The 17901-nt window shown below is 45.9% G+C and overlaps 1 protein-coding gene and 1 long non-coding RNA gene across 10 annotated transcripts; one reads left to right on the top strand and one right to left on the bottom strand.

The window, feature by feature from the left end:
* Nucleotides 1–2159: 2159 nt before the first annotated feature.
* On the bottom strand, nucleotides 2160–8781 carry zgc:63972 (protein CutA homolog). Of its 8 annotated transcripts, none has more exons than XM_047329602.1 (6): nucleotides 8429–8781; nucleotides 7739–7887; nucleotides 6778–6837; nucleotides 5427–5472; nucleotides 5262–5311; nucleotides 2160–4173 (listed from the first exon to the last, which is right to left on the bottom strand). In XM_047329602.1, the coding sequence occupies exons 1-6, from the start codon at nucleotides 8570–8572 to the stop codon at nucleotides 4065–4067; spliced, it is 558 nt and encodes a 185-aa protein (XP_047185558.1). In that variant the 5' UTR covers nucleotides 8573–8781; the 3' UTR covers nucleotides 2160–4064. The 8 variants fall into 8 exon arrangements, 7 of the variants coding, with proteins under 7 accessions (XP_047185558.1, XP_047185560.1, XP_035464749.2 ...); XM_047329604.1 differs by having other exon boundaries at nucleotides 2160–3865; nucleotides 8429–8779; XM_035608856.2 differs by having other exon boundaries at nucleotides 2160–4148; nucleotides 8429–8778.
* Nucleotides 8782–8964: 183 nt separating this feature from the next.
* Nucleotides 8965–11990, top strand: LOC118285307. 2 transcript variants are annotated; one of them, XR_004785070.2, is made up of 3 exons: nucleotides 8965–9083; nucleotides 10336–10423; nucleotides 10954–11990. It is a non-coding gene; the product is annotated as an uncharacterized LOC118285307 (long non-coding RNA). The 2 variants fall into 2 exon arrangements; XR_004785071.2 differs by having other exon boundaries at nucleotides 8966–9014.
* The last annotated feature ends 5911 nt before the right edge of the window (nucleotides 11991–17901 follow it).

Genomic DNA, 17901 nt, shown 5'->3' with positions numbered 1-17901 from the left:
TTTATTTTTAAAAAGAATACTTGTGAGCAGTGTGGGGAAAGAGGCAGCAGGCGCTTCAGCCGGTGAGTGCCAAGCACCTCTTCATCCATGGTAGGGTGGATTAAAGAGGGCAGTAAACAAGGCTGCCTTTGTGACAAGTGCATCCATGCTACTGTATGCGCTGTGCTGTGTTAAATACAAAAGCTCTTTCTCTGTCTATTTTAGAATTTCATCTCGGTCTACTATAAGGGCACACTATCTAATACACTTAGGATTTTTTCTTGAACGCAAAACTTTAAGACAGCAGGAAAGATATATAACTCTAATATGCATTCAAAATTTTCAAAAAGTCTATTTTTTGGGTTTGTGTTGGAAGCCGATCTGTGGTGCTGTATAATCATGTTGCACCTCTCCAGGGATGAGCAGACTTCTGGAGTCTTAAACTCTCTGCTGCCATAACATATTCCTCATACTACCAACGCATTCCCTCCTAATGTAGCCCCTTTTGACTCTGCAACAGTTTTGCACGTTAACACCGATGGTCACTGAAACTGCAAAAATCTCAGCCACAATCCCGTTTGTGCTTGCATTGCATTTACCTGTGTGTTCATACTGGCAAGAGTAAACTATTCAATCGTGATAGTTTCTTTGGGGGTTACTCTGTACTGTCATGCAGATAGTGGAATGAATGAGGTTAATTAAAAAAGGGCACACTTACAGTCTTTAGCAGGCAAAAGAAGAAAAAAAAACTCCGGTAGCAACAGGGCAAAAAATACGGGGCCAAAGAAACAAAAACAAACCCTAGGGAACAAGACGGGCGCAAAACAGGTGAACAGATCCAGAACACAGTGCAGTGTAGGGCAGAAAGGGAAGCGTGCAAGCGGGCAGAGGTACACAGGGATAACGAAAGGTAACTAGACTTAAGACAGAGACAGAGACACAGAGGGGTAAATCAAAGCATTAATAAACAAAAGTCCACACACAGAGTCTTTGGAGATCAAAATAGCAGGAGTTCACAAAAAACTCACTGAACATTAAAAATGGATGCTAAAGGTGCGAAAGACTTATCTTGTCTCCTGGCATTTGTTATGAACACAAGTTTAGTGAATGCACTTGGTACAAGGCAATGGTGTCATTGTCACATTTTGCACACATCCGGAAAATGAATGTGTACAACCATAAAACCATATAACCAAGAAAAAAAAACACACTTTGATTTTCTGTTGATTTGTTCATCGAGTTTCGGATAAAATCTGCCATGCGGCGCACCTTGTTGTGTACTGTGATCGCAGGGTTTGGAATCCTTGAAGGTCTTCAGGTGAAAAAAATGGGACAACAGATCAGTTCCAGAAAGAGAAACCTTATCGATGACTTCTCAGACACCACAGCTAAACAGACTGTTGCCCAAAATGATAAAGGCTACATACAAGTATCTCTTTGTAGGTTCGGCAGGACTTGATGCCGTGTCTCTCTACAGCACTTTTTTTGTTTGAATTTTTGCACTTCCAGCTGTCTTTTGAAATGCTTTGACATCCCCGCTGCCCCACTTGACCCACACCCGGGTTTGGAGCACTGTGGCGGGACAACAAGGCAATGCAACGTTAACTGGGAAAACAACACAGGAGAGGTGGTGTGCCTGATCATTTCGATAATTTAATAATTAGTTCCATTGTTGGGAATGTGGACATGGGATTGCAGTTTGTTAGTTGAGTGTGAGTTGTGCACACTATTTTATTTCTGCAGCTTAAAATATAGAAAGGGTCCATGAGCCTCCATAGCTTATACGAAGCTAATTAAAAAGTGCAGTGCCATTCACAGCCAAACTTTCGATAAAAAAAAAAAACCCTCTATGCTGGCTTACCATTCTTGCCTCACTAGGTCAACGCGTGCGCGTATGTGCATGCACGCACGTGTGTTTATCCTCAGTTTATTGAATTGCTCAGTGGGAGCAGGCTATCTCTTAATTATCTTGTTCTTACCTCTGCAACCCAAGGAGAATTTAATGAAATATAGGGGGGGCGGCAATATGTCTATTGGATAATATTAATGTAGAAATATATAGTATGATCACCACAACTAGCTTTGACAAAATATACTGTACAGAGGGTCTTTCAAGAAAATACAGAGATTCTGTATTCTTATTTAGAGACAAGGCAATAATATATAAGAAAGACATAACATACACTGGAATGGAATTTATTCTCCGGCCATCTCATTGATCAAGGTTGAACTTTTTTATTTTGTTTTGTTGAAACATTGCCGAGACACAAATCAAATTTCTTTTGATGTTTTTGTCAAAATTAAAAATGATGTTTGGTCATTGATATTGAAACACCACCACCTAGTGATCATTTACTCAAACTACAGGGCACAGAGTCATCTGTGTTGAATGTAGGCAGTCAGTCTATAGTATATGCCACAACTCCACACACAGGCACTGTATGAATGCACAAACACGGTGCATACACAGCAATTTTGGCACCGAAGTATGAATGGCTACATTTGCAGCGAGGTTACAGCCGACCACACTCCCACAGCCACCGAAACGGCCTGATCTCTGGACATGATGAGGAGGATTACTTTGGCTCCACAGACAAAACAGCCGACTAAACCATGTCTGCAGTTTCTTTGTTCGGGCCTCATGCCGGAAACCCTTTCGGCAGACTCGTGCTCCCAGCGTATTTTTGTTTCATGAGGTAAGCGTGCTGACAAGTTCTCCGTGTGCACCGACACAACATGGCCTACCGAGCAGATTCCTTGTCTTCAACAACATTAGCAGCTCTTTTTGAAAATGATCAGAACATTCAAGAGGAGGCACATCGTGATAATAATCGCGCTGGGAAACGAATGTGCTCCATCCGCGGTCATGTGCCATTTGTCCAATTCATTTGTACAAGGAAACATGAATAACTCGGCTTTTTTATTTGGCAAGACTACTCCTGGGGAGATCAAGGATGTGTAATCCAACGGAGACACGCTCTAATCAGCAGCAGTTCTTTTGTGTGCAAACACTTTGATTTGGCCATTAGCGATACATGTGAGAGACAGGGGGAGGCGAGGGGAAGCACAGGTCTTGAAACAAGATTCACAACAACGCCAAATACTGTCAGACTTATTCGTCTGTTGATCCTCCCTCAGCAGTTCGGCGTAGCTTTGTTCAAGGCTACACACAAAGTGTTCCATTGGTACACGTTGAGATAACCTGGAGCAGAGCAGGACTGAAATTCAGCAGTGGGCCTATTGCTATTTTGTGCATCATTACCTGCATCGTTACCTGCAACCTTCGCGCAGAAAAGAGGAAATATTAACACAGCACGAGCACAACACGTACGTCTGTGTTCCTCTTCTGCAGCCTGATACATCAATCAGGTATTGGACAGGCGGGCACGTGTCGACATCCTGCTCTTTCGATTGTTGCTGAGCAGGTTTCTTTTTGTCAGGATTCAGCGCTTTTGAGAGCTTCTTAAAAAAAAAAAAAAATCTTATGACTTTCCAATTCATAACACTTGAGGGTGATATTCATGTATAGGCAAAGTTATGTTCGGTAGGAAGAAATGCATGACTATGATAAACCAATTACCCAGGTACTATAGTTATCAGTATACATGTAGTAGTGTCAGTGCTTTCTGTTTAAGAAGGGGCATCCATACAAAAAGCAATAATGTACGAGGTGGAAGCGTAGAATGCATTTCACAAGTTGTCATCCATTTTTGAAAGTTATTTTGCTGGTCAGTTTAATCCACGTCAGTTTCCACAGGCGCCGACGGGAGATGTTTCCCAAACTGACAGCCGGCATCCAATCAGACACGAGTGTTTTCCGTGGCTGTGCCACAAAGCTCTTCAAAGGGCTGAAATCAAATCTCCACAGTGCATCGTGGGATTTTCGCTGGGAAAAGATACAAGAGCAGCGAGATAATGTAAATGTCACGTATTGAACTTCTGCCCGGGCGCACTGCTCCGCCGGAGTGACCCAAAGCCTTCTAGAAACAACAGCGTGCGCACGCGGCTCGGTTCCCCGTCGCCCGGCTGCATGTCGGCGCTGAGTGGATTTGAATGTGGCGATGCGTCAGTCGTCTGGAATGGCTTCATCCATCCACTTCATGTACGACAGACTGCCGCCCTCCACGGGGAAGCTGAGGACTTCTGGGTTTGCATAGGGATGCACAGACCTTGGAGATCGGGCCCACACAGACACTACCGCGTCACATAAAACAAACTATTTGTTCATGTAGATTAACAGTAATCTGTATAACACAATCTGTGCTGGTTCCAGTCTTTTTCAAACTGCGCCTTTCGCCCCCAGTCTTCTGTACTTAATAAGCTCTTAATCACCTGCAGTTGGTTCACAGTGAGGCCTCCGAGTCCTAAACCAAAAAGAGGGAAAAGGTCCTCGACCGATATGGATTTCTTTGGGGACGACATTGATATTAGAGTGTACTAAATTTCTGATATTAGTCGATATACATCAATATATATATATATATATATATATATATATATACCTTGGCAATGGTCCCTTCGATGTCCTTATCAAACCCTTATGACAAAGGAAATTTTTTTTGAGGCTTGATATTTTACAGTTCAACCATAAGCTCTATTATAAATAACACAAATCTTCATCACATCTTTTCTGCATTTTCTATTCTGCAACATAAAAGTTTTTAACATAAATGCTAATTCCGATGTGTCTTTGAAAGACTCATATCTGCCGATCGGTCAGGCTCAAATATATAACCTGCATATATTGTAGTAAGATATAAAGTTTATATCTATATACTTAGATATATAAAGAAACTCGGACTAATTCTTACTAGTAATTGTCATGTAGAACATGTAAGATCTTGCACCTGACATTACAAATTGTGGATCTATAAATACTGCCAGAGAACTTTACTATGCAGCTCAGTAAGAAAATCCAATAATCAATTACCCTTTTTTCTTATGAAAGAATCTGCTTTAGCATGTGAGTCTTTTATTAGGTCAAGCATTCAAAAATAAACTTTTGTAAGCTACAGCAATGTATTAGTCTGATTACAGCTTCTGCTTTCCATAACAGTGCTACTGCAAAAAACTGGAGGTCGTCTTTCTTAAGCCCCTTGAGTGAAATTAAATTAGAAGCACACATTAAGGCCCAAATTGAAAATAACCACAATGAACCAACCTTCAGTGCATGTTAACAGCAGCGTGCAAAGCATTAAATAAGCCTGACACTTTCATTTCATGTACGTTTTACAATGACAGGACTGAAATAACCATATATTACGTAAGGAAAAGAACCTCACTTCACGTAATCCGTGACTTGCTGGATCCTGGAGGTTTTCGTTTTCACCAGCTGCAACAACAGTGACATTTCATCCGACAGTTCTGCCCTTTATCGCAACGGGCCTGTTGAGTGCATGTTGCTCAAGAATGACCTCTCTCAGAATAAACTCTCTCTGTAAGCTTACCATCAGAATTTCACTTGCATCCTGGACTTCGCCCTTCCAATAGTACCTGAAGGAAGCAGAGGGGACAAGGCATTACCACTGTTCCATGTGCTACGCAAGTACATGATGGACTGTAAATTACTAGGGGATAAAAGTACCAGTGCGTGTACAGTACATGCTGCCGAGCCTTTAAATTCTGCAGAAGGCCTTTGAGGGGGAAACTGTATTTTATGTACGAACACAACAATCAAACCTTGCCCAGCCATTTATTATGACTGCTGTGATTTACTGCCGTATTGTCAGACTGCTCAATGGAGGCTTTTACGATTGTCAAGTGCAAAACTGCCTCTTACCTTTGAACATGGTGTTGTTGTTTTTTTGTGGACTTGGAAAGACAGCACACCACCGACTGTGAATCCATATTTAAGCATGTTGCATGACAAATGTGAAAATACATGTTGAAATGTATTTTTGTAAAACAAAATAAGCTCTGGATTTAACTGAAGCTTATCATTACACACCAGGGGCCTGTACTATGAAGCCAGTTCAACCTACCCAGGATGTGTTTTCGTTATCTGGTTTGACTTAACCTAACACTGACCATCATGAATAACCTGTGCTACGAAGCGGTCACGAGCGCATTCACGTGAAAGAGGCGGAGTCGGTAATTACAAGCGACATCGTCAGGGCCATAAATAGTTTTGAAAAAGTTTTGAATATGATACGAAAAGGAATACGTGCAAGTCACTTTGCTTTAAGCGACATGTAAAAGTGACATTCTACAAAGTGAAATTAAAATAAGGAGATGAAAATGATATGACCAAACAATTAAACAATGAAAGAACCACTCAAAATACTTTTCAACATTTAAAGGAATTAATCATGTTTACTATTAGAGTGAATACTTTTGTTTGACGATGATCAAACTGTTATGATGAGAAGCTGAAGTGACGTGAGACTGTTTCTGCTGCTGAAGCAGGGGAGAGATGACGTCACTGTACTGTTAGGCAAAAAAGCTCTGTTTGGGTATTAAGTTCAATGGTGCCTTTTTCTATTCAGTCACCGCCCGTTTTCCCTTCCTTGTTCCGTGTATGGTTATGCATTAACAGCAAAGCTAATCCATGCATATGAAGACGCGACCGATTCGAAGGCTCACTGCCATTCAGTTTCACCGTGATGGGAAAAACTGATAAAAGCCCATTCACCTCCCGGTTTCCCCAGCAACCAGAGAGGATAAAACAAAGAAGAGAAAACGTGTGTTTTTTACGCGTAGGTGTGTGTGTGTGTGTGCCCGCGAGAGACAGCGTAACTAAGGTAGTCTTTGTGGTTGCGTTTCAGCTGTGTCAAGGCAAGGGGGTCGAATATGATTTACATAGTGGAGGTCCTGGAGAGAATGGTAACACTGGCTGCCAGCCGCCGCTCCATGATTGCCCTGGAGAAGAAGACAGAACAGTAGGGAGTGTGGATGGAAAACAGAGGGGCCAGACGTGGAAAAGCAACAAATATGAAACACTCAACAAGCCACCAGCCGTTTATCAATCTCATCATGAAACGGAGCTTTTTCTTTACGGTCGCTCTTCAAGTGTGCTGCTGGGGAAACTACTCCAATGCTGTAAATCCTTGAATAAAGACAGTGGACTTTTTCTTTTCTGCTGCAGCTCCGCTCTCCTCACACCAGGGGCTCATGGAAGAGGTGACTTACTCATCTGCCGTCTGCCCCGCGGCTACTTTCCGCCTCGACGTGCGGTAAATTGATGGAGCTCATTTAACAAATGCAGGAAATAGAATTAAAAAAAAAAGCCAACAAAGGCGACGAGAGTGCAAACACGGCGCTCCACCAGTCGTGCGTTTGACAAGGTTGCATATTTGTGTGCGAAGAAAAGTCACTTGTTTCAACTCGCTGCGACTCCTGCAAATTGCAAACCAGGAGTCACACACTGTACCAAAGCAAATGAATCAAATTAGCATTCTGATTAAAGGAGGAGTTTGAGATGTATTAACTTCTTTTCTTTTCTTTTTGTGAGATTGGAAGATCCCATTCATTTCTGCATGTGAAGCTCCAGGCAGCAAGGGAGTCACAACTACCTCGCCTGCAGCTCGACCCGTACCTCCATAAAGCAGCATTTTCATCATGTTTGCTCAATGTGTATACAAAAACCTAAGTAGCCTCCAGGGACTTGATAATGAAACCGCAGTTTGGTCGCCATCTGTCCCCTTTGACGTGTTTGAGCTGGATCGGAAAACCGAACGGCGCTTGATCATTGAGGATTTGATGTCGGATAGGCCTCTGACGCTTAACCTGAGTGTGGTGGGCACTCACTACTGTGCCGTACCTGCCGATGTCCTTGGCCACCTGCTCGTTGGGGCTGTTGAGGAGAAGGACCGAGTGGTGGCCTGGCACGTAGCTCCCCGTGACGGCTGAATGAAGCCGGACGCCGATGGACCACAACCCAGGGTACACGCCCACGCACAGGACCAAGAGCTGGAAGAGGATGAACACGATGACATGTCAAAGTTACCAAACAGACTTTTGGGAGCACGTTGGCTCCCTGGGCGATGACTGTGTTGGTAAGTGGATCAATAGCACATGCCGTTGCTTCATGTTTTTTTACCTCTGGATGAGGAAGGTAATAATTCAATTTAATTATCTCCTTTGCCCTCTGAGAGGATTTGCCCCTGTTTGGATTGGATTGGATTGGATTCACTATTTATCCTCGCATTATTTGGCGCTGTCTGTCACAGAAAAATGATTATAGCCAGGCCTTGGCTTGGCTTGGCACGGATGCAGTGAGCAATTTATAATCTGTCCTACTTCCCTGCACAGCAGCACTGTCTGCATCACAGCCAGACATGGATTGCGCACGCATCCAACACAAATGATGCTGGAGGGGGGGGGGGACAAACACAATGAATCACAATTTGGGCACTCGACGCCTTCTTCTTGTCACGGGCTACTTCAGGCTGCTTTCCTCCAAAGTTTTCACGAGTTGAGATGATCGCACTCGAGAGCTGCAGCCTCTTACCCCACAGGACGCGAGGAGCGCCGCGCGCCACGCGGCCGGGGAGACGGCCTCCCTGCGGCATCGCTGGAGGAGCCACTCCATCCCGTCGGTCCGGGGCCGGGCTGCGGGTGATGACGGGCGGGGTGCGCTGCGCTCAAAGTTCATTCATAAAAGCCGCTGAGTCGCTCTCCCTCGCGATGATTGGTGCGCTGTCGTTTGTTTTTTTTCTTTCTTCAGAGCACCGGTTCAACGGCTGCTTTGTGTGAGAGAGGGGAAGAAGAAAAGAAAAGAAGAGAAAAGAACTCCGGGAAGTCGTTCTCTTTACGTGTTCGACAGGTGCTGCTCGAGGACGGCGGTAAATCCCCGCGCCGTTCTATTGGCTCGCTCCGTCTTCCTGACGCGCCGGGGACCAATGAGAAATCGCCCTGCTCACCTCCGCTGCCCCGCCTCCCGGCCGGGGTCATGATCGGCTTTGATGTTTTAACACAACTTCCTTCACCCTCGTGTGTGTGTGTTTGTGTGTGTGTGTGTGTGTGTGTGTGTGTGTGTGTGTGTGTGTGTGTGTGTGTGAGATTGCATTATAAAACTGTGTGAATCAGAAGAAAGGGTAATACCTCTGTTTTATAAGCTTGTTCTTCAGAGGTGGTGGAGCTTGACCTACCTATACACTGTAGAGGTGTGATGAATCTCAAAGCTATACTTAGCCTTCATAAGAACATGTTCTCTTTTATTTGAACTCCTGGTATCAGTGGTTCTCAAAATGCGGGTCCCAAGAAGGCCCCAGGGGTCGCCAGATGGAGAGACCATTTCAGTGTATATGGTTTTAACATTACACTGCCTGCACCAGTGATATGATTTGCTTCAGAATGTATTTTATTGTGTGTAAGTGTGACAAGGTTTATTAGGATAACATGCAGTGATGGACCAGGAAGCCGAGTCCCAGAACATGCACGCCGCTCGCTCCCAAACAATAAGTTCTATTAAGGTTACAACCATAAAATGCAAGCAGGCTATTACAGCCGTTCTCGCCCGTTTTTTAATTGGATTGCAATTGGATAGAGCTTGACAACTTGACAGTACAGGTGTAAATGAACATGGATGGGTGCACTTACACCTGTACTGTACAAGACCCACTAAGAACATATTGTAATCGAATCAGTCAAACCACCAGGGACACGTTGTGGCTACATTGAAGTAAAGGACATGTGTGTGTTTGGGATCCTGAGGATCCTGAGCCTGCAGGTTTACGGGTCAAAAATCATATTTTTAGTTTTTGATTACCTTGATGGATTTCCATAAACTCATGGGAATTGCTCAGAAACATGATTTGGAAATGATGCAAATTTCCATAGCAGAAAATGAAACTTTTTCTCCAGTTGGTGTCAGCGGTATAAAACATGGAAGAATTTTCATGTACTAGTGTAACCCTCCTAAATCTGTTAGAATATTACTGGAGCTTGGTAACTGTCTGATTCATCAGTGTGTAACATAATGTAAGTTTCCTTGTCTTAAATTTTGGCAAGCATGATTAATATATGTCAATGAGGGGATAAAGTTAAGATTTGATTTTTATTTGAGGGGGGCTTTAATTTAACATGATAACACAATGCAAAAGGTCCACACACACTGTATTAATCATATGAAAGCAACATTACAATCAACAGTCTACACAAACCCCTTAATACAGCTTCTAAACCGTTATAAGCTCTTCAGTCAGTGCAGTCACTAAGCCAACGTGGTAAGATTTAAATGACACAGTTTACACAGTAACATTTATAGAACACATGTTGCAAAGTGGTCAGCCTGTCACGTCAAGAGGAATTGTCAGCATGTAATAATTAACATTTCAAAGCGCAGATTACACTGAGACAAGATCAAACTGTGCAGGTGCAAGCAAACAACCAGAGCTCTGTGTTCTCCTGTTTCAGTGACAGAGACCAGGCTTCTCTGACTCGTGGATCCTCGTGTATGGAACGATGACCTGCACACGAACATACGTATGGGTGCACTCAACCGGTGAGCAAAGCCACTTGTCTTGTCAGATAAGCTGCACAATCCGAGGGGCTCTGCAGACCTGCATGTGAATTAAGAAGATGAAGACAAACAGGAATCTTCTAGAAAATATGAATAATTCAGAACTGGATTATATGATGCAAACCAGACTGATACGACCTGCTTTGCATTTCATTTGCATATTTGAAACAGGAGAATGGTATAAAACTAGGCATAGGTAAAAAGGTTAGTAAAACATTGGTCATAAGTAAAAAAGGCAGTTCATCCAAGGTCTGGATTGGAAAAAAAGAGAAAAGAAGTGGTTTGGTGCCGGGTGTCCACACGGGGGCGCTGTGGGTCCATACATCTCTATCTCATGTCTCATCATCTCCTCCTATTGTGAATACGTGAAATGTAGAGTGTACATTTAACAGATGAAACCCTCATCGACTGAAATGAAATGTAATTTACCCAGGGCTGCACTGGAGTGGCCTGGTGACTAATTCCATTCTGTTTTTATTTTTATTTTTTTCTTGACCTCCCTTCCCTGCCAGCCCTGTGTGCCCCGCTTTGCCTGTCCCCGCCCTCCTCCATCATACAAAATCGGACAGCGAGCAGCAGGGGGCGCCACGGGAGTCACCATCCTCGGCACAAGCCAATTTATTTCCCAAGCTCACTCGGGCTTCGTTCGAGAGCCCATCAGAGAACTCCAATAGAGCCACTTAAGCCACAGTTCCCTAACATGAAAGCTGGCAGCCAAAATAGAGAGATAGGAAGAAAGGCGCGTAGCCAGGGGAGAGGCGTTTGATCGGCTTGTTCTGGGGCTTCACTCAGAAGGGTTCGCTTCCCCCAAGGAGAGGCTATACTGAGGCCTCTTTGTCCCTGAGAAATCTAATGTGGAAAAAAATTGTATGAATTTCTATTTCTGTCTGTGCTTCTTGTGTGTTTGTATATAATGAGGCCACAAGGTCTACGGTAAGGGGGGAAATGAGCGATGAAAAGAGGAAAAGGTACAAAGGAACTCTGCAAAAGAGGGGGCCTTGCTTAATTCGCCATTAAACTGCAATTGTCTCTCTGCGCGATCGATGAAGTGGCCGCGCCGAGAAATAAAACAAATGATCGCACGGAGAATTAGAGGGATGAGGGGAGAGCAGGAAACAGAGACTCGGGGTGGAAACAAGGAGCCGGCGGTCTTTCTCACTCTCACGTCTGTTGTCTGAGTCATTCGCTGCATTGACTGGGAGATGTAGGATGCAGGGGAAGACACAGCGGGACACTACTGGACACACAGAGGTGAGGTAAGTGCTGATGAAGGGACATTCCAGGCTGCGATCATCTCTAAAGGAAGAGTCCGGTCCTCCCAAAGAGGTTAATTAAAGAAGTCACGGGGGCCGAGCGGGGAAGTGTCTCCATCACTGCTGTGAACTCCCGTGACCCTTCCATCCTCTCCGACAGACATAGCCATCCATCAACAGCTGATTCCTGGCCTGTCGGGCTCCCGCTGGTGCCGCTGAGATCCCCGAGCGACTCAACAGCAGTCTATGTAGCAAGCGAGCAATGAGGGGAAGAAAAATAAATAAATAAATAAACTACTGCCAAGACATCCCTGGCTGAAGTCCCCCAGGTAATGAAACATCTCTCCTTTCAGGGATAACACAAACACCATGGGCCCGATCGTACGCCCGGTGCGAATTCAGCGCCAGGCGTGATGCAACTGTCTTTGCTAGTTTCAGACTGGCGCGGTTTCCCCATGCAGAGCCAACACTGTTTGAATAGCAATTGAGCTTGTGGTGGGTTGGTCTAAAAAATGAGGTGCGTTGCTGCTGTGAGGCAGCAGCCATTGACCAACACAAACCTGGTCTGAAGTCAATGGCTCACCGTCAAGACAGGGAAATGCGCCTACACAGGCGGGTGCACGACTTTCGTACACATACACACACACACACGCACACACACACACGCCGAAGGTCTGCTCATGCGCTTTCACTTTGCGAATCCGTTTCCTCTGCAGAGAGGCATTCTCACTTACCACCTACTAAATCTGCCATTATAATAGCAATCCACCGAGGTGCAATGATCGTTTTACTGCACGTTATGCCCAAAACACACCCATGATTTATTAAGAGACCACGTACAACCCTTTTCAAAACATACGCCTGGGGTTTCGCAATCTATAATGCATTTTGGACACACCGTGAATGCACTTGCTCCATGTGCTTAAATCTTTTAAAATAGAGCCTTCGGAGCTCGTCATAATTACTGGCGCACGAGGCCGTTTATCGCAATACTCCAGCGACTGTCATGTTGTTTGCTTCTTGTCTGCTCTCCAGAAAAGATGGCGGAACGCGAGTATTTATGTTTGTTTAGCAACACATGCACACTGTTCATATCCGGAACCGCGGGCGAGCATTCAAGCTCATCGCTTGCCACCAAGAGAAAGAAGTGTGCGAGCACTGACTTCCCCGACCACAGCATGAAAGCACCAGCCCCACATCAATGAGAAAATCCCTCCAGCAAAGCCCGGCTGAGAAGAGGGATTTGTCATCCCAATTTCCCCTCGTTTTTTTAGGAGAAGAGGACAAAGGTGTGATTATGTGCAAAAGCGGAGAGAACACAGCGAGGCCGAAGCCGAGATAGAGACAGAGAAGAAGGGAAGATAAGAAGAGAGGCAAAACGGGGTGTTTTGTTTGATCGGTTTGGAGAGGGGACAGAGACTCTGGAGCCGTCTCCCAGGAAAAGTTCAACATCTTGCATGAATCCTTTTTTCCTTGCGAGAGTTCGCCTGCAGCGGCCGGAGGCTTGACTCCCTTCGTGCTTGATTGGTTGAGAGGGAGAAGCCGATCCCGAGCGCAGGGAGCCACCTCGGTGACAAAACCCCCCCGTATGCCTCCTCATTACACTTTCCTCAGCGAGCCGTCTTGCAGCATTCCTCGTGCTGACGCAGGTAGAATAAGCTCATTCCCTCTCCATTCTCAAGCTGAGTGCACCAAAAATTCGGAGAAAGGGAGAAGCATAATAACTTCAGACTCCCAAGTCAGAGTGCCTGCAGGCAATAAAGTGGAGGATGAACAGTGGAGACCCGATGGAAGAGGAGTGTGTGTGTGTGTGTGTGTGTGTGCGCCCTCGAAAAGGAACGTTACATTTGAAAAAAAAGAGAAAAGCACTGCTCTTGACTGCACTTTATCTTCACTTGAATTTCACAAATCTCCCTGTAGGTATTTATTCTGAATATCTCCCAATAGGGATGCAACAATTGGTGAGTCCTCCATTCAAAATACACACACACACACACAAGTACAAACACAATATCTGGTGAGGATTCCAAGTGAGCCATGTAGGTGGGCTCGTGGCTCAGCTCTGCAAAAACAACCCAAAAAATCTGTCCGCGAAGCGATGGCAAGGTCATTTGGAAAAAAAAAGAAGCAAAACGAGCAAAACATAAATCAATACACTCAGTGATGATCTGCAGATCAAACTCCGTGTCCGGTGCGTAGTCGCGGTGTGGGTGTGCGTCTGAGAGTTTGCCTGCGTCGACAACTCCGACTCTGAACCATCAGAAATATGGCATTATGGAAATGCCAGAATCCCCATGAAAAGGGCAGCCAGCGGCAGGCTCGGGGCAACCTTTTATATACAGCATCTAATCAGCCTGGCAACTGCTTTTGCTCCTATTTACCCTGTTTATGAGTCCCCCCCCCCCCCCCCCCCCCCCCCCCCCCCCCCCCCCACCACCACCCTAAATCTGCAAACACCTCATCTAATCTCTCCTCCTCCCTCTCCGTCCTCTCCGGTGAGAAAGCAGCAGCTTCTTTTCCCGTATTAATTCTTTTCCACCTGGGCCTTGTTCCACTCTCACCTTATTATTCAGACCTTCACCGCCCGCCAGTTGATAACCTCCAACTGCTGCGAGCAATTAACAAGAGTTCACCCGCTGCACGGCGTCCAGAAGGAGGAATCCCTCCAGAGCCAGGGGGAGAGACGGTGCGAAAGGGGAAGGTTAGGCGAAGAACAAGGTGGAAAATAGAATAGGAGATAGATGGTCATTCAAATGGAAATCAATGCTAATGAATGGCTTGCTTCGTGCAACGTGATGATAAGGAAAAGGACCAGCTCGAGAGGATGCTGCATTTATTTTTTTTTGTGTGCGTGTGTGTGTGACCAGGAACTGATAAGGATGTTTGGTACCAACGATGGACAACCCGCTCGGAAAGGGTACAGCAAGCGCAGGTGTCCTGACCCATTAGGGAGTGGTCCAAGCTAAAGACCCAGTCGATATCCAGGGTGTTGTATCGATCGAGCGACTCTTGACTGATGTGTCGTGGTCCGGACGACGCAGCCGATGCAGGTGAGGGGTGTTCGGAGAAGCAGTCGTTGCCACCATCTCCCCTTGTTGTCATAAACGGCCTGCAGAGGCATCTTTTCAAACTTTGGGAGACATGTAAGAGAAAGTGCACCGCTACCCGGGCCGTGCTGAAAGGCCCAAACACGCAGTCGGAAATAAGCAGTTATGATTTATAGTTTGATGACACCGTTCGCGCCTCTGAGTCAGTCTCAGCAGGGTGCTGCCAACATGGATTAATTGTATGGTTGTTGGCTTTTTTTTTAATCAGTCTACTTTTCAACAAACTGACTGTGGTTTTTCATGTGTAACAAATTGTGGATTTATCGCTCCGTGCTGCAGATCTTTTACACAAACAACCGTCCGGCTGCACCGCACACATCTGTAGTTGCCATCCGACCCCGATGGAACCACAATGCAGTTATTTAGCTAGTGGGAGATTTGCAAGGCTAAACAAGCTTCCTGTTGAGAAGAACACAGTGGATGGCGTTCGTGAGCACAAATGCTCCGAGGAGCGAAGTCAGGTGAGCAACTAGATGGTGGTGGTGGTAGGAGGGGGAGGAGGAGGCTGTTCTCCAAATTTGCTCATTTTAAGTGGGAAGGTGCATGAAAATACAACAAATTAGCAATGCGTCCCCGGTGAAATCGAGTATTTTGCAGGTTTTGCAAGCATATTTTGCCCGGGCCTGTTCATCTGCACGTACAGTAGTTGTTGGCCTCCCCGGCTTCGCGGTGCAAACAACGGGCGCGGTTGGGAGGGAAGAAGTTTACAGCGGATAACAATAGAGGCAGGAGCGGCGGAGATCAAACGATTGTATTTCTGTTGTAACTGGGAGAAGGGGGCTCCTCCGGTGTCTCTTCTGGGACCGCTGCTCCAGATTCTGATATCCATTTTCCCTTTGTTTTCTCTCTTGGCCCTTTGAAATATTTAGTGAGGATCCCTGACGAACACACACACACACACACACACACACATATTAAGTCGTGTGTGTGTGTGTGTCTGCATATTTTACAATCACTATGGGCATCAATCATCCACTGTGCACTCAACATCTGGATGTGGACGTTCTCTCCCTTTGGGGACAGGAACACTTCAGGTTTCTCCATTGTAGCATAGATCCCCTCCCGCGGGGAATGCGTCTCCCGGCCCAGCCCTGGCCCCTCATTCCGTTCTACCGCTGGAGGCCCCCGCCAAGGCGTCTCTCAACAGCGGCCCCACTCCATCTCCATTTGTCTCCTCCTCTGTTAGACACCGTCGCGCCCGCCGTAGCCTCCCCCCATGGGGTCGCCCTTTGCCCACAGTCTCCTCTCTCCTATACCTTCACCTGCAGACGATGACAGTCGTGAAAAATATGCAACCTTACAGGTTTTGAAGAGGTTGATATATATTATACACTGTGGGGAAAAAAACAAACAGGTCAAACGCTACCTTTTTGCAGGCGAAAAGACACACCTTTGGGCTTTGTTATGTATGACCTCCCACAAGACTACGTACGGCACAATGCACCATTATATCATGACATCAGACAATGCCGCCGCTGTAGCCCCCCAGAACGGCGTTTCATCTCAGCACAGCACTACCTCGGAGAACCTCCCCTTGCAATCTGCACCACCTTGTTAGTGCACACACACCATATGAGGCCTGTTGTATTAGTTATTCCGGTGCATGTCTCGTTATCCATATAGATGAGAGGGGGACTAAGGCAGCAGATGGCCGGGGGAAAGGGGGAGTCACAAACACAAACTTATCCTCCAGGAATGCGAGGATGGCATTCACCGCTCGCGCACACCTGGAGACAGCCCTCTGCCGCCCGCCGCCGCAACATTTCACCGCTCTCCAAATAGGCTCAGCCTCTCCGAGATGTCTTGGCGAGGAGCCAGTCAGCCGGTTGTGTGTAAAAGTGGCACAGGGATCGCCGTCCAACAGTTTTTCCCGCCGGATCGCTGTCGTTTCCAGGTCCGGGAGGTACCGAAGAGTATGGAGAATACGGTTACTCGGCAGGTAGGGATCTTCGCGTGGAGTGTGCCCTGTTGGCTTCGAGAAAAAAAAACAACCGCAGAACATTTCATCAATTATTTCGCACACATCTCTGGAGGAGTTACACGTCCAATTTTCAGAGCGTTTATCTTCTAATAGGAAGCAATCGCCAAGCTAATTGATTATATATTTGTGAACGTAACGCCACCTGGTTAATCGCTTCGGCGTAGCGAGATACACACGTATACAAATGAGACTTTAAGCAGATGATGAAACAAAACTGCATTAGTATTGTAAACATTAATAGGCATTTCTATATATTCTTTTATCATCTCATTTCTCAGAGGATTTTCGTCTCTCGCTGCCTGTAAAGAAAACCCCCCAGCTATCAGTCTTTTTGAAGACTGATGCTCATAAATGGTTTATTAATCCTGTATAGGACATATAAAGATATGCTCTTAGCTGGAAAATAGACCCATTACTGTGTAACTGCAATGCGAGGCGGAGGGGAAAAAGAACCCTTAAAAGGTTTTCCTATTGCATCAGTTAGCTCATATTTGGAAGAGCAGCTTGGCAAGAGAGAGAGAGAGAGAGAGAGAGAGAGCGACAGACACGGCAGCAGGAACAAACAAGACAGCCATGAGCTGTAGATAAAAATCCAGGCAAAGGTAAGTAGTGTTCCTCAGATTTTTCCCCCCACCATTGTCCACATGACCCTTTTTCCGTGGTGGCGCTGTGGCCCGGTGGCCTGCTTCTCCCGACCGACACAATGAAGACAGACGAGCTGCTTTAAAAATCTTGCTTCTCCAATTCCCCCACCTCTCCGATGCTTTCTCCTGACTGTTACACACCTGCACGGTCTACATTCAAAAAAAAAAAACCCAACAACCAGCAAAGTCACCCATCACTGTGCACACGGGCATGTGAAGAAAGAACGCATGCCACCGTCCGCGAGGTCAACGGAAACGTCGCCTACACGTGATCCAGGTACGCACGTCGTTTGTATCCTCGACCTTGTGTCCGTCTTTGTTGACATCCGCCTGTGTGGAATCCGAAAAGTAACGATCAATAATGCCGATTGGAGGAAACGATGTGGAAAACCTGCTCGTCTGATATTTAACTCAGATCGAGCTCCGCGTGCTGCTAATGCCTCCGATAATCAACCTGTAATGTAGGCTACATACA

This window comes from Scophthalmus maximus, chromosome 20 (assembly GCF_022379125.1).
Source record: "Scophthalmus maximus strain ysfricsl-2021 chromosome 20, ASM2237912v1, whole genome shotgun sequence".
Lineage (NCBI taxonomy): Eukaryota > Metazoa > Chordata > Actinopteri > Pleuronectiformes > Scophthalmidae > Scophthalmus > Scophthalmus maximus.
Note: the sequence above shows the minus strand (reverse complement) of the source record. Positions and strands in the feature narration are given on the sequence as shown.